The 16214-nt window shown below is 51.1% G+C and overlaps 1 protein-coding gene across 2 annotated transcripts; it reads left to right on the top strand.

Annotated features, from left to right (window-relative positions):
- Positions 1–539: 539 nt before the first annotated feature.
- CA12 (carbonic anhydrase 12) lies at positions 540–14644 on the top strand. 2 transcript variants are annotated; one of them, XM_032233306.1, is made up of 11 exons: positions 545–691; positions 1638–1658; positions 3477–3656; positions 3944–4086; positions 5142–5237; positions 5967–6030; positions 6656–6813; positions 7304–7430; positions 11606–11632; positions 12496–12580; positions 13563–14644. In XM_032233306.1, exons 1-11 carry the CDS (start codon positions 619–621, stop codon positions 13660–13662), a joined length of 1074 nt encoding a protein of 357 aa, XP_032089197.1. In that variant the 5' UTR covers positions 545–618; the 3' UTR covers positions 13663–14644. The 2 variants fall into 2 exon arrangements, with proteins under 2 accessions (XP_032089198.1, XP_032089197.1); XM_032233307.1 differs by lacking the exons at positions 11606–11632; positions 12496–12580; positions 13563–14644 and adding an exon at positions 8821–9674 and having other exon boundaries at positions 540–691.
- The last annotated feature ends 1570 nt before the right edge of the window (positions 14645–16214 follow it).

The raw sequence follows: 16214 nt of genomic DNA on the forward strand, positions 1-16214 counted from the left end.
AGAGCTGCGGGGCGGCTGAAAGAAAAGCCCAGGGAAATGTACACGCACACACCCCAATCGCAGGTGTGCAGAAGGTGCCCCGTGGTGCACGCACGCACGCGCACGCACTCACACACCCGCCGGCCCAGCTCAGCCGCAAGCGACGGCTCTTCCCCAGGAAGATTGGGATTAGGGGCAACACAACCGGCCCCTAAGGGGTGCGAGTGCCCAATCTCCACACAGCTGCCCAGGAAAAGGTGGAACACAAATGGGGGGGGGAGGCTGAGCTGCCCTCACTCGGGCTCCCCTCCTGATGCTCCAGGGGTTTATCGGGCACCAAAATCCCGTCAATGGCTTGGAATGCGGAGCGGACGCTCCGTCGGGAAAACCCCGAAAGACAAGGAAGTGAAGGGCGAAGGCGGTGGGTGATGGGCTCGGGAGTCCGGCCCTTGCAGGGGGAGGGAGGGAGGGAGGGCGGCAGAGGGGCGTCTCCCGGGGCCCTCCCGGGGGCCGGTCGTCGGCTGACATCACGGCTCGGGGGCGAGGGCGGAGGCGCCGGGCGGGCAGGCAGAGCGAGGCTCGCCGCACGGGCAGCGCACAGGTGCCAAGCGAAGAAGCAGGAGCCGCAGGACGCCCGAGATGCCCGCCTTGCCCGCCGCCCTACTCGCCCTCCTGCTCCACGTTCACCTCTGCAGGCCGGCTCCGGTGAACGGTAATGCCTTGGCGGGGAGGGTCTTTCTGGGGCTGGGAGCGACCCTCACCCAACCCTCCTGGCTCTTCCTCGCGCCGGCCGGTGCGTCTCTCCCAACATCGCTGCATGTTGCGCTGCCTCCCCTTGGCAAGGGGAAAGCGCTCAGACCGGCCCGGCGTTTGCCCTCAGACTGTCGCAGAGCGTTTAGTGCCGGCTTCGGATGATGGTTTCTGGAACCTCCTAGGGGATCGCTGGGGAGGGAGACGTCGAGGCTTCCAGCCAGAAGCCGGAGAAAGACAAGGCAAAACTCCGGCGGGGCGGCGAGGGGGGGGAAGGCTCTTGGGAGACCCCTGCAAGGGTGGAGCCCCTCCTCTGCAGAGACCCTGCTGCCCCTCCCTGCCCGGACGGAAGAAGCAGCAAAGTCCGCGGAAGAGCCGCCTTCTGCTCTCGGTTAAAGGCAAATTGGAAGCCTGTCCCGATTCCAAAGAGAGACCCGGGAAGGGAAGGGGAGAGCTGCGGGGGAGAGGAGGGGGGGAGCAGGTGGGCTCAGCAGGCAAAGGGAACCAGGCTCCGAGATGCTCCAGGAAATGTTTCCTTCGGTGAACGGGAGTAATCTGATCTGTGCTGCTTCTCCTCCTCCCTGTTCCTCCAAAGGGACATTTCCAAAGCTGAGGTTGCGGCACAAAACGCTCTCCGAGATCTGCGCCTACAGACCTGGCGCCTGGCTTCAGTTGTAGGGGCTGCCTGGGGGCAACTTTTGAAAGGATGGGGGCCACCTAAGCTCCAAAATCAGGTTTATTCACTAAACAATGTTTTCAAGAAAAAAAGAAACAGGAGGCCCCTCCAGGCACAAAAGTTCTGCTGCAAATATTCCTGGCGGTTTTATGACCCTTCTGGTTTTGTATAATTGGGGTGTGTTTCAGGCTGCTTTAACACCACGCTGATGTCCCTTTCCTTTTCCTTCCAGGATCAAAGTGGTCCTACATCGGTAAGTCCCCACCTTAATTCGTGAGATTAAGTCCTATTGGGTGGCTCCCAGTCTGAGTAGATCCAGGAGGCGCAAGTGAGTTCGTAGCCGAATCTACTCGGTGCCACAATCTGCACAAACCTCCCATTCATTCATATCAGTTTGCCATTGTGGGAGAAGAAGGAAAGGCTCCGTAAGGCTAAACCACAGTCATCACTTTGGGAAAACCACTAAGTTGCTTTCGGGCAGCTCGTGGTTGAGCGTGTTATGGGAACCGAGTAGTCCTTCCCATAGCTTGGGGGAAGCAGAAGACCATGCTAAGCCATCATTGGGTTGCCTGTTGCGTGTTAAGGGACCACATCGGCTCTCTTTTCTTACCTCGGTTTTGTGGTGGCTGAGAAGGTAGGTCCCTACCAGGTGAACCAGTTGGGTGAACCCACCACACCAGGTGAGCGACATGAGCTGCTGCCTGGGGACAGGTGAGGCTTGAATGAAGACCGGTTGGAATGGAGCAGTCGGAGCCTGGGGCTTCTCTAGACCACCTGGGACAGCATCGGCTGGGGTTTGAGCACATGGATGTGGGGGACTAACCCGAACCCAACCTTGTCTCAGGACCCCACAGGGAAGATACCCGGAGCTCGGCCACTGTTGCAGGGAGGGTGTCCCATAGATTGCAGCCACTTCAGATGAGCTTTGGGGCCACACTTGAGAAAGGAGGTGCTTCCTCTCCCAGCCCAGAAGCTCCCAGCAACCCAATCTGGATTTCATACGCAGGCATCTACCGTCTCCCCCTCCGCACACAGCCTGTGAAGGAAACCCTTTCAGGAAGCCATCTAAGCCTGGCGGATGCTCCTCCCACTGGGGACCCCACAGTCATCCGAATGCAGCGTCGTGACCCAGGTGCAGCTGAAGACCTGCCTTGAGGAGACTCCTGTTGAAGTTCAGCAAGGGCTCCGGGCTATTACAAGGAGGTCACTCCTCCGTCAGGCCCCTGCTGTTCACATAAGAAACCGTGTGGCCTTAAAACAGGGCTCCCCAAACTTGGCAACTTTAAGACTTGTGGACTAAGTCTTAAAGTGGCCAAGTTTGGAGACCTCTGATCTAAGTGGAGAGATTGCAGAGGAAGGGATGACAAGAGAGTAAATTATGCTGGCTGGGGAATTCTGGGAGTTGAAGTCCACAAGTCTTAAAGTGGCCAAGTTTGAAGACCTCTGATCTAAGTGGAGAGATTGCAGAGGACGGGATGACAAGAGAGTCAGTTATGCTGGCTGGGGAATTCTGGGAGTTGACGCCCACGAGTCTTAAAAGTTGCCAAGTTTGAAGGCCTCTGGCTTAAAAGGAGGAGCTTCCTGAGAAAAAAGGATTTGTGCAAGAACACACGATTCTTAGGAAAGGCAGAACTAGCTACGTATCTCCCAGATCAACGATGAATCAATGCTGAAAGTGCAGAATAGGCAATTCTGCTGATGAGGCAAGATAGGAACCCTTTGCTCCTCCGGTTTTTTCTTGCTCAAAGAACTCAGGTGCTCTTGATCCTCCAGTCTTATCCTGGCCACCATCGTCTCCCTCAGACGTGGGCAAGGCCAAGAGAGAGAGGAGAGAGAGAGAGAGAGAGACTGACTCAGCAGGAATTGGGAAGTGGATCTTCCCGATCCTTTCCCCTGGCTTTTTCTCAAGCACCTGATAGTTACTCAGTTGGGGAGGGGGCTGCCAGTTGCAGGGTCTTCATTGTCTGCCTGGTGCCTGCTGGCCTCCTGTGGCAAGGGGTGGCGGCTGAGGGGGGGAAGGGACCCATGGAACGCTACCTTGACTTGAGCATCTGGAGGTCTTCTATCGTAGGTCCTGATGGGGAAAAAGTGTGGCCAAAGAAGTATCCCTTTTGTGGAGGAGTCTTCCAGTCTCCCATTGACTTCCACAATGACATCCTCCACTATGACTCCGCCCTTCTGCCAGTAGAGCTGGAAGGCTACAACGTCTCCTCGGAGGTCAAGTTCCTCTTGACCAACAATGGCCATTCAGGTAACAGTGACGGAGGAGGGAGACTCTGAGGGAACCTGAAGGGCCAGGAGCATGACTAATCAAGCCATATCCTTGGCCTCCAGATGTTCTCCACAGGCCATGCTAGCTAGGGATCACAGCATTGAGGTTCACACATCTGGAGGCACAAAGCTGGGGAAGCCTGGTTTTCAATGCTTGAGCCTTAAAGAAAGGCCACCTCAGGCCCTTTCCAAAGTTCAGGGATCTCCTGGGGGGCCTAATGCTGCCGTGTGTCCACTCCACCTCCTCTTTCCTCTCTTCTTCTGTAGTAAAAATGAATCTCTCTTCGGCCATGCGTATCCGGAATTTCTCCTTCCAATACTCAGCAGCGCAACTCCACTTACACTGGGGAAATCGGAACAAGCAGGAAGGATCCGAGCACACGATCAGCGGGAGGCATTTTGCGGCTGAAGTAAGATCTTCCAGCCCTTTGGCGGGATGCTGCACTTAAGGGCAGGCCAGGAAACAGGGCATCGGTTTGCCAAAGCTAGAGATGGTTTTCCTTTCTGTGGATCCAGAATGCCATCACATGAGATCTTTTCACGGTTTCCATCTTGAATAGAACAGCTGCTATGTCCTGTTGGGTTGAGAGAACAGCTGTCTTCTTTCTAGCACCCTCCAGATGTCTTAGGGTTTGGTTGCCGTGGCCCCCAGCTTCCTTCCTCAGATGTCTAATGAACAGGAGAGGCTGCCCTGGCAGCAGTGTTCCTCTGCCTGGGCAACCTGCGGATGGGTGGACTTCAACTCTCAGAACTCTGCTGGCTGGGGAATTCTGGGAGTTCACATCCACCCATCTTCAGGTTGGCCAGGCTGAGAAACACTGCCCCACGGGTGCTCCTTTATCCTTTCCTTTCTCTCCTTCTCTCCATGCCATCCTGAGCACCCTTTGACCAACACAACATTCTGGGGGCTTTCCCCAACCTTCGCCCTTCAAGAACTTGCATCGACCTTCACTCTTTTCCCTGATTTGTTCCTTCCTCCAACAAACTTCCCGTTTGCAAACAGCTAATCCTGATATAAGCAAATCCAAGAGCAGCCTTTTCCCCCCTTCCTCTGTTCACTTACAAATTGCTGCGTGGGATAAAATGAGCAGACGAACAGCAGGGAGACAGAGACTCCTGTTCTCTAGCCTGGGAAGTCACCTTCTTCAGCTCATCCGTTTTGGGTCTCCGGTTTTCATGGGCATCCCAGAGAAACGGCCGCCACAGGACCCCGACACAATGGGCAGATCCAGCCACAAATTGTCATTATCCTCAATTCCTCCAATTCATAACCACAACATTGTTTCATGTCTCAGACTAATTATAAGTCTCGGGAAGGCCTGGGATGCCCCCAAGTCCCAATTTAAGGTCATCAACGAAGACAAAAGACCTCAGTTCAGGGCTCAGCCAAGGGAACTGGGAGGCCTGGATCTCCCAGCGGTTAAGCCCTAGAAATGACAGTGACCGTTTCCTTCTCCTTTTGCAGCTGCATATTGTCCACTACAACTCCGAGCAGTACGTAGATCTGAAATCGGCAGTTGACAAGCCCAACGGGCTGGCAGTCTTGGCCATCCTGATGGAGGTAAGGCTCACTTCTCCCCTGGTGGTTTTGGTCCTGCCGGGACCTCTTGAGAGTCCAAAGCGCCCATCCTTTCCATGGGTGAAACTGGCCCATCCTTCCTGTTCCTGCTGGAGGACCTTTGTCCTTCTCTGTGTGGTTTCATAGAAGCGTCCGTGAAGCCCCCAGCTGAGCTTCAAGAGGACTTTGCTTTGGGGTAGTGATGTCAAACCCCTCCTCTCCTGCAGCCCCTTTCAGTTGCTGAGAACGTTGAGGTTATTTTCCCAGAGTGATTATTTTGCAAATGAGCCACTCTTAAGAATTTTTGAGTGCAGGCAAAGAAATCACGCAGCGCAAGATATGATTATTATTCTTCTAGCAAGAGCAGCGGAGGACTTTCTGAAAGCGGATGTAAAGTCAGGAGGGTTTATTTGCCCTGAAATGAAATCACTGCTGTCCACAAAACCAGCCATTCATTTGCTGAACAAATGAAGGCATAAATCAAAGCGCTGGGCCAAAAGGATTCAGCTTCCCAGACGGAAACCCAAATGCCTCTCCTGGGTCAGTTTGCAATCAGTTGCTGAGCCCCTGAATTTGCACCCCTCTCCGTTATGTGAATGCGCAAGGGGCTTTTCTTGCAGGATCGAGCCCTGCAGTTTAGATGCTCTGAGGCCCACCGGTGGCCCCACGTTTGCTTGGCAGGGACTGCAACGTTATTCCAATGGGAAATGACCCCCGTCCGTTTCATTGCAGGAGGGAGATTTCAACCCGTCCTTTGAAAAGATCTTCAGCCATTTCCAACATGTGAAATACAAAGGTAGGAAAGAATTTGTGACTGAGAAGGAGGCCCAGAGCAGCCAAGAGAAGATATCAATCTCTTGCTTTGGCCGTCAGGTTCATCTGCAACATAGAACAGTTGCAGTAGGTGTGTGCGTGTAGATGTATATGTACACATAGACCAATCTGACTTACAAAATACAAGAACGAGGCAGAACAGACTAAACTGTTTACAAGCAAGGCTGGGTATTTTCTGTCAGTGTTTGATCCTCTGAGGTCTCTCTCTCTCTCTCTCTGGTTGTCTGACTCACCGTCCGGATTTTCTCTGCCTAAATGATAGTAAACAAACTCTGAACTGTGGCCTTTGTCCAGATGACAAGAGCATCACCTCAGCCACATACGGATTTTCAGCAGGGGCCGCACGGACTGGCTGGGCCGACCTCGATCTTTACAGCAAAACATCTGGATTTTTGGCTGGATGTAACCCCACCCCCTGCCAGGGCTGGCTGCGGAGAGCCCCAGCTCAGTTGGCTGAGTTGAATTATCTGAAAGTTTAAAGAAAAGGGCAAGATAAATATTGAGGGAATGTTCCATCCAGAATCAAAATAAGACAGCTGCAATTCACTGCTTTGAGCCCAGCTGATGAAACGGCTGTTTTCTTTCAGGCCAGGAAGCCATCGTCCCAGGTTTCAACGTCCGAGATTTGCTCCCAGAGAGACTGGATGACTACTACCGCTATGAAGGCTCTTTGACCACACCACCATGCTATCCAAGCGTCCTCTGGACGGTTTTCCGAAAACCCGTAGAAGTTTCAGTGGGACAGGTAAGTTCCATCAAGCACAGATTACATCCAGAGAACGGAAGCGATTTCACAGGTAACTGGGGGGGAAAGAAGAATTCCCTTCAGTGCTTTGCAGGCTTCCTGGGGCCCTGATGAAGGCCGATCCTGTAACAGACGTTTCTTCCTTTCAGGATTTAATTCCCCCAAAATAAAACTATCCAAGTTAATTTAACTGGGAGCCACAGAATGAAGGAAGGAATATATCATATAATTGCAGCACCCTTTCCACTTTCCACAGTCCATTCCCTTCATAAGAATCAGGCCAATTCAGACTCTTCTTAACTGTAGATTTTTGCAGAATTAAGGAAAACGCCCTTTTTATACAGTTGTTTCCATTGCAATCAATGGTCGAAGCCCCTCGCCCTGTAAGGCCTGGCGACCTTCACCCGGGGGAAATGCCCTTTGCCCAAGAGAGTAGCCGCCCCTCTCCTTCCGCAGCTGCAATGGCTGACCGGAGAATCTCCCCTCACAGCTGCTGGCGCTCGAAACCACCCTCTACTGCACCGAGTCAGACGACCCCTCCCCTCTGAAAATGGTGGACAACTTCCGGAGAGTCCAGGAATTTGACGAGAGGATGGTTTCCGTCTCCTTCCAACAAGGTAGGAAATGCCCCCCGCCTGCCAGGAGGATTCAGCATGAGGATGGCGCCTTAGGCTGACTTGAACGAGAGGCGAAGCTGGGAGAGGCTCTCACCCCAAGGGCGCTTTTGCCAAAAGGCAACTGGACTTTCTTGGGTTTTTTTTCTTTGAAAACATTTTGCTTCTCCTCCAAGAAGCTTCTTCGGTTCAAGCAGTTCTACAGTTAGAATGGCAGAAGCTTCTTGGAGGAGAAGCCAAACGTTTTCAAAGAAAAAAAAACCCCGTGAAAGTCCACTTGCCCTCTGGAAAAAACACCTCTGGGACAACCCGGGGGATTGAGGATCTCCATAGAGATTCTCCATGGGTTGGGTTCAGTTTACAGGCCAAGTGGACAAGACTGGCATCCCAGGGGGCAGCCATGTGGGGGAGGCTACGAAGCAGAGTCCACCCTGCTGTGTCTGCGAGGGCTGGTAATTACACCGTAGACGTTCTCTAAAAATACGGATTCCAACTTCAGCTTCAAAACAATAACATCTGCATAGAATCACAAGGTACTTTTGGATGAACATGGAAATGAGCAAAGCGGTTACAGCAACCTTAGAATTAAAGGTGCCCAGATGGAAGACGGTGCCCCAGGCTGCCCCAAGAGTCCTTGGTCGTCAGAGGCCCTTTAGAAGATTTGATAAAACCAGGGATAAAATTTAGGGGCGGGGGTGGGTCTCCCATGTAAGCTGGGTAATTTTATTGACCCATAAGGAAAAACGTACCCATCTGTTCCCCTTCAATGCTGCTTTTCGGAACAGTCCCAGACACTCATTCTGTGATAGCGCAGGAGTTGTGAGGAAGAGGGGGGGGGGGAAACCTGTAAACATTTTATAACAGGGTGTTATTTCCGAGGGCAGTAAAATATTTACACCTGCCCTGGAGAATGTATTAGCCTGAGCAAAATTCGGTATGGGTACTGAAACCTTATTACGGTTTGTTGTAAATTGGGAGGGGCACTTAAGAGAAAAGAGCTACCTTTTGGGGAACAAAACTCACACGCATCTTGATGGTTAAAGGGTTAAAGCAACTCAGCTCCCTGCGTCAATCAGACCAGTATTTCTCAACCGGGTCAACTTTAAGACGTGTGGAGTTCAACTCCTAGAATTCCCCAGCCAGCCTTGGGGATCCTGGGAGTTGAAGTCCACATGTCTTAAAGTTGACCCCGTTGAGAAACACCAGAGTAGATCTTAAACGGGATGGCCTCTTCTTCCCTCCTGAGTTGCTGGCTCTAGCACCTTCCTTCCTAGGCCCATAACCTGCCCCGTCTCCCCGGGGTGACCAAGGGCACTTAGTCCTCAGCAGAAGCAGCAGAAGCAGTGGGACCATCTCTTGTGCATCTCAAAGAAACCCCAACTTTGCCTTGCAGGGAGACTCTTTCTGGGGAGGTTCAAAGGATCAGACGAAGCTCTGCAAGAGGTTGAGTTTGACACGTAAAAAGCAGGAAAGGCTCATCACGCTGGGTTGCCCAAATCCACCGTCATGGGTGCAAAAATTAGCCATCTGAGGGGGGAACGGGAAGCTCCAACCACAGCCTCAAGCCTCTTAGTTGGGGGTTGCAGGACTGACCCAGCAGTAGCCTTCGTTAAAAACCACACAACACAGACCAGCCAGGGCAGAAACAGGAGGAAAAGATAGGGAGGCTGTGATAGCTAGAGCAGTGCAAAGTTATGAATAAGCAGGGATGAAGCAGGTTCTTTTGAGCAGGGCAGGAAGACTATATGAACAGACCCCACTTCAGTCATCCACAAGTGATGCTGAGCAGACCAGGGTTAGAGGGATGGGGCTGATTTTGGAGTTACTTCCAAGATCAGTTTTTCTGGGGAATTCTGGCAGTTGAACTCCACCATTTTCAGTTGAGAAACTCTGATTTTCTAGGCCTGCAACATAGAGCGAGCCCACCTGTGAATCACAGGTATGCAACGGGGTCAGAAGAGAATTATAGTCCCTCCCAAGAGAGGCTTGTTGGCAAAACAGAGCGGAAATCTTAGGGTTGCACGTAAGAAGTTGTAATTTACAAAACAAAAGAGTGACAAAGATGGCTAATTTTTTTTTTCTTGAAACAAGTTTGAATATATCTGTATGTAGAAATATGACGATGTTTATACAAGCAATGACTGGTTTGGGAAAGAACAGCCGAGGGGAAGATAACGCCAGGATCATTGTATTCTTTTCTATTTTGGCAATGCTCACAAATTGCAATAAATTCTGCTCTTAGCCTTGCACCGAGTATTTCCTTTAAGCATCAAAGGCCGTGATGAAAACCTTCCTGGGCTGAGCACCGTTGGCTGTCCTAGTTGTGCTATACACACCTTGCACACTGTGTAAGTGAAATTGGACAGCTGCTGCGCAGCCCGTAGAAAATTTTGCAGAGGCAATCTGGGAGGAGGCCAGGGGGTCTTGCAAGAGCCGGTTCTCCTGCGTGGAAGAGGAAAGGCGAGGCGGGGGCTTTGGTCGGCAACCTTTTGGATTCCTCTTGAGACTGCCCTGCTTAAGGCGCTGCACAAACACATCCAGCACACATCCAAGGCGGGGGGGGGGAGGAAGGGGAGGGAGCTGTTTTTTGTCCTATTTTCAAGTCTCAGAGTTATGCAATTTATTGGGGAGGCAAACCTGAGCCCAGGGCAGCAGCTCTCACCCAAGTCCAAATCAACCACGGAGCTCCGGGGGAAACCAGAGGGGCCCAAACATTGTGGGGAAAAGGACAGGCAGATGTGCTTCAGGGAGAACCAAGCAAGGCGGGCAGAGCATTAAGCAGTTCTGGGGAGGGATCTCCTCCCCAACTAGCCCTTCAGGGCGGGCGTCCCCTCCTCAGCCGGGACTTCAAGGGGGAGAAGCCGGGTCTATCTGGGCTTTATCTGGAGTCACAGGGCAGCCAGCAAGGCTCCCATCTAAGCCCCAGATGCTGGGGGGGGGGGAGGCATTCTCTCTATTTGCTCTCGTGCCTCCCAAATAAACCGAGTTCTTGGCCCAAACCGGAAGCCAACTTCCCTCTGCTGAACTTGACTCGAAGTGACTTTCTGGCACCGTGTCCGGCATGATTCAGCGATGATCTTCTCCCCCCCAAGAACGCCGGGCACCTTCTGGATTCTGCTCCACCCTTTTCCAAGGACAGGCGAGAGGTGAGAACCAGTTCAGGAACCTTTGCGACCCAGGGGAGGCTGTGGGTGCCAGGACGACGCCCACAGCGTGCCCAGTTCTTTGTGCCTCCGACTGGTTTCTGCTTGCCTTGGCGAGCCACTTGTTTCAAAAGCACTGGGCGAGGGCAAACCCTGAAGACGCTGGCATCAACCAGCTTCCCAGGGTCTCTCCGACCTGCATTGGCCGTAAGGCAGCTCTTAATGAGTGACTGTGGAGACCTCACTGTTTATTTAATCCGAAAGAACCGGCCTGAAAAAACAGAAGAAGAAAGAACTGGAAACAGATGAGGTCAGCTCAGCCAAGAGTGGCACTTCGGATTAGAGCATGCAGAAGGGGCACTGTGGCTATAAGCGGGACTAAAAGAAATGGGGGGGAAAAATCCAAACTGATCCAATAGTTTTATGCTCCAGAGGTGGCTGAAATTTGGGGATATGGTTTCTGCCCCATAGCAATTGACGAAGCTGTGCGTTTCCTTTCCTGAAAGTGCTCCGGCAAAGCAGCCAGTGAGGCAGGAGGATTGCAATGGGGTCGCAGAGGCTGGTTTGAGAAACGCTGAGCTACGAAGGCCTCACTTCCAGGGTCCTCTCTCCCGGGGGCTGGTGGGGCTTCCCAGGCAGGAGCTGCCCAAGAGCCTTGGCCACCCAGGTCAGTGGCTGCTTGGGGGTGGCCGAGGGTCTTGGGCTGGTCCACAGGGACAGAGGACCCTGGAAGTGAGGTCTTTGTAGGTCGGTGTTTCCAAAACCTGGGAGCTTGCAGATGTGTGAACTTCAAGTCCCAGAATCCCCCAGCTTCTAGGAAAACCAGAGAGACTTGGCTGGGTGGCCAAGATGATGACCCAGCTGTCCTCCACTTCTACTTTTGCCAGTTGGTCCACAGCTGCCCTTCTCTCCCCTGCCACCCAGGACTGGCACTGAGTGAAATGCCTCCTTCCCTTAGAGTCGTCTTTCTCCATAGTCATTTCAGTGATACTGTTGTGATTTTGCATTTACAATTTCCTTCTCCCTTTTCTCAAGATCCGGCTCCCGGGGAAGGCAGCCCAGGTATGTTTGTCTCAAGAGCGCTTGGCACAAAATACCCTCCTCCTCGGTTTTCCACTGGGCTTTCCATCTCTTCCACCTGCAACTGCCATTGCTCTGATAACACCTGGAATCTACTGACCTCTTGATCCTCTTCTCCCGCCTGTCTCCTCTGCAAGAGAACCTCCTGCTCTGCAAGCCATATTAACTTTACTAACTCAGAATCAACCTATTGGAAAGGTTTAAGCAGCATCTCTTTGGTTCTTCTAGACCTTCGCAAATTACAAAGGTTTCTTCTGAGAGATGATTGGCCCTCATTCGCGTGGTCTAAAGACAATTGGCCAAGCGCACACACACACGCACACCCCCTTCTTACAATGAGAGAGCAGAGCAGATCATTCAGTCGCACAATTTCAAGAGCCTTTCAGGAGTCCAGCTCTTATTCCAAAATTCTCCCTAACCACTTCATTTTATTTCACCTGATAAAAGTACATGGGAAAATGTCCCAGGAAAGCTACTTATCTCATTGGGGTTTGCCTCAAGAGCTAATTAAAAAGAGCCGAGGTGGCGCAGTGGTTAAATGCAGCACTGCAGGCTACTTCAGCTGACTGCAGTTCTGCAGTTCGGCGGTTCAAATCTCACCGGCTCAGGGTTGACTCAGCCTTCCATCCTTCCGAGGTGGGTAAAATGAGGACCCGGATTGTTGTTGGGGGCGATATGCTGACTCTGTAAACCGCTTAGAGGGGGCTGAAAGCCCTATGAAGCGGTATATAAGTCTAACTGCTATTGCTATTGCTAATTCTATCACCTTACCCAAGGAGGAAAATTCTCCTACGGACAAGACTTACTAATACATTTTTTCCTCCAACCACCTGATCCCACCGCAGGTTTTGTCCTCTTTGTGGTGTTGGCCAGTGTCCTTGGCATCGTCTTTGTCACCATGGTAGCCTTCTGGCTGATTCGGAGGAAGAGGTAAGACTTCTGCTCCACTTCCTCTTTGTTTGGGGTCCTGGCTCCCCTCGGTTAACACCTTCCTGCCCTCTGAGCAGTCCTGATCTCCTTGGGCCTTGAAATACCCAGAACAAAACGTTCCTTCTGGAGCCCCTGGCCTTCCTACCCTTTCCCGGGTCCGAAAGCAACCTCCTCGCTTGCTGTTTGGACATCCGCTCAGGCCATTTCACCAGCGGCTCCAAAGGAGACAGAGGACAGATGGAGACATCTGGTCAGCCTTTGCATTAGGAATGGTATCATCCTTGGCTTAGATTAAGGCTATCCAAGCATGACAACTAAGACTTGTGGATTTGAACTCCCAGATTTGAAGTCAAGGTCCAGAAGTCTTAAAAAGTCCAAAGGTTGAACAATCCTTAGATTGTTGTTCTTCCAAGAAGAAGAGCCAGGAGAAAGCATCCGGGGTCAGACTACCCAGCCAGAAGGGACAATTCCCAACTCCAGCAGAGAAAGAGCCATGGTGGCGCAATGGTTAGGGTGCAGCACTGCAGGCCACTTCAGCTGACTGCTATCTGCAGTTCGGCGGTTCTAATCTCACCGGCTCAAGGTTGACTCAGCCTTCCATCCTTCCGAGGTGGGTGAAATGAGGACCCGGATTGTTGTTGGGGGCGATATGCTGACTCTGTAAACCGCTTAGAGAGGGCTGAAAGCCCTATGAAGTGGTATATAAGTCTAAGTGCTATTGCTATTGCTAAATGCCAAAGCCCACTCATCCTGACTTTCTCCAAGCAGGTCACTTGATCAAAAGGGACCCCAACTGTGGTGTGAACATGCATCTGTTGGAACATGTATTTGCACTCAAATCCCTTTTGATCGCCTTCTTAGTGTCCCCTCTGGTGCACTCCCCTTCGGCCACTCCAGCTCAGGAAATAACAGCCCTGGGACACAATTGCTGATGCCCAGCTCCTCCCTCCACCTTGGCTAACTCCAGGCTTCTCTTTCCCAGCCTCCGAAGGGTCAAGGAAGAGAAAGGGGTGATCTACAAGCCCGCAGTCACCAAGGAGGAAGAGGAGGAGGAGCAGGAGGAGAACATCTCCAAAGCTTAAACCGCTGCAGTGCTCAAGCTTTACATATCCTTAACAGCTGGATGAGCCAAGCGTTGGTCTCTCTGTTTATTGGCCAAGTTGGGTTTCTGGATCCCTTGGGTGCAAAGAGAAGAGGGCGCTTCTCCCTTCTGTACAGGATTTTAATGGTCGGAGACAAAGATCTCCCTCCAAAGAATCAAATAAATTCTGGGAGAGTTCTGGGCTTTGCTTAGGATTATAGCACCTAAATGTGATATTTATGAATAATCATAATAATCTGCCTCAGAAAAGCCACTGTTTATCTACTGAATAGATGAATTTCCTTCCTGCCCCCATAAAATAATTACTGCTGATGTTAGGAATAGATCACTAGGATACTTAAGTGTTTATGTTAAGGTCTTACAGCATGGATTCTCCAAACCTGGCAACTTTAAGCCTTGTGGGCGTCAACAGTCATATAAACGGCATATAAATCTAATAAACCTAACAGTCCTCTGCATGGCTGGCCGAGTTGAACTCCTCAAGTCTTAAAGTGGCCACGTTTGGAGACCCCACCCCCTGCCTTAAAGGCATAATTCAGTTCTCTTTGAAGTCCTACTGATTTTAGCAGGAATTACTTGTCTTTTTCACCTCTTCTATTTAAGTCTAAAATAAGCTATACTAAACCTGACTTCCAAGGAATATGTGGAGATAGAATGGTGGCTCTGGGCTGTACTTGGGTCTCTGGGACTGAAGACCGAGCAACTCAGGTTTTAAGAATTGTGCCAGGCTGAAGGCAGCTACTCCAAGCAGAGAATGGGCAAAAGGAAGGTCAGATGAAATACTCTTAATACTATCTACTCTGAAATCAGGGGGAACTCATCTTATTGGAGGGCTCCAGGCGTTGATTCCTTCCTACAGTGACTTATAAGGAACTTGCAGGTTTGAAGAGTCTCTTATGATGGTCTCCTAGAGATAATGTGCAATTTTATGTATCATCGTACAATACATATTTTTATTAAGACTTTTGAGTTTGTGTCTTTCTCACACATACAAATGCACTGAGGAACACTAAGTGAAATTCTATTCTTGATTGAAGGCCAGACTATATTTACACTTTGCATTTTCTGAACTATCCATCAAGTTCTCCAGCACTCCTAAACCACAACAGAGACTTTTAACATCAAAATTGTTAGGTAAAGGTACCAAAATAGTCACCTAAAGGGTTTCAGAAGACATCTCGGATCTCAGCAAGAGCTACACCTTCGGCTGCAGACACCTCCAGAATAAGCACCTTCCAACACTCTCCAGAATTACCCAAAACTCAGGGATCTGCATGAAATCAGGATACACATTTCTCAAGGGGTGGGTGGAAGCCACTGCTCCCCCAGCTCTTTTCAATGCAATTCGGGGCATCTCACTTGGCAGGAGTGCCAGAGGAGCTGGGCTGCCCCACTAGGCATTTTATATCCTTTATTCCACAAGATGGGACATTCAGCCCTGTAAGGCAGAGATCCTCAAACTGTTTGAACAGCGGGTCAATTAATTGAAAAACATCTTAAAGGCTGTTTTTAAAGACTTTTAAAGCACTTCTTTACAAGCTGGCAGCTGCCTTTCATCCCACCACTCCATGGGCTGATACTTTGCATTGGCCGTCTGCATCCAGCCCAGCGGCTGTAGTTCGAGGATGCCCTCTGTAAGGTGAAGCTTTTTCAAATCCAACCAGCAAAAAGCAAGCAAGGCAACTGCAGAATTGAAAACACCTGAAGCACAGGTAGGTCTCTAGGCCAGTATCCTGCCACCTTGGCAACTTTAAGATGGGTGGACTTCAACTCCCAGAACTACCCAGCCACCTCTGGGGAATTGCCCAGCCTGAGGTCCACCCGCCTTAAAGAAAAACTTTGGCCCAGACAAACGCAGGCTTCGCAGTCCTTTCCCCCCAGCCAAGATTTAAAACTTAAACCCGTGTTTACACAAGGACTTAACATAAAGCACATTATTATTGATGATGATTAGGATGCCTTAAGGAAACTAACCACAATTCAAATTAGGAGCCGGCAGAAAACCAAAGAAGTCGAAAGAGAAGGGAGGAGGAAAGGGGAGCCGGGGGTGGATGGTTTCCCTTTGGAGGAAACTCGTCCTTTTCAAAAGCCAAGCAAAACAAAAGCTGATTTTGTGCAGAAATAACAATCAATTGGCATACCCACCATTGATACACACACTCCTGCAAGACAGTTTATCCCACCTACCTGCCAGTGCCAGCAATGAAGACCCAGGGACCATGGCTTGCAGAATGTTGAGCTCATCCACGGCTTAGAAGCCACAACTGTAAGGTCCCATCATCGCCCTAAACCACAAACTAACCACATTATGATTTAAAGGAAGGGAACTTCACCGTGACTTAGCAGAGTGCCTGGATTGCAGACTAGTCCCAAATCAGCTGAATGGCTTGGATCAGTGCTCTTCTGCCCCCTGGTGGGCACCAGAGGCCGGTCAGCCTGTCCAGGCAGTAGCCGCGTCTTGGGACTTCAACTCCCCCCATTCTTCAGCCCCCCCAGGGACACCCAAGACCCCCAGGAGACCCCGCACAAGGC

This window comes from Thamnophis elegans, chromosome 16, assembly GCF_009769535.1.
Source record: "Thamnophis elegans isolate rThaEle1 chromosome 16, rThaEle1.pri, whole genome shotgun sequence".
Lineage (NCBI taxonomy): Eukaryota > Metazoa > Chordata > Lepidosauria > Squamata > Colubridae > Thamnophis > Thamnophis elegans.

Bases quoted from the DNA above. Each gene is read 5' to 3' on its own strand.
- CA12 (XM_032233306.1), top strand. From the start codon at position 619: ATGCCCGCCTTGCCCGCCGCCCTACTCGCCCTCCTGCTCCACGTTCAC. The intron at 3,657-3,943 runs GTAACAGTGACG...CTTCTTCTGTAG, and splicing joins GACCAACAATGGCCATTCAG to TAAAAATGAATCTCTCTTCG. The intron at 11,633-12,495 runs GTATGTTTGTCT...ATCCCACCGCAG, and splicing joins TCCCGGGGAAGGCAGCCCAG to GTTTTGTCCTCTTTGTGGTG.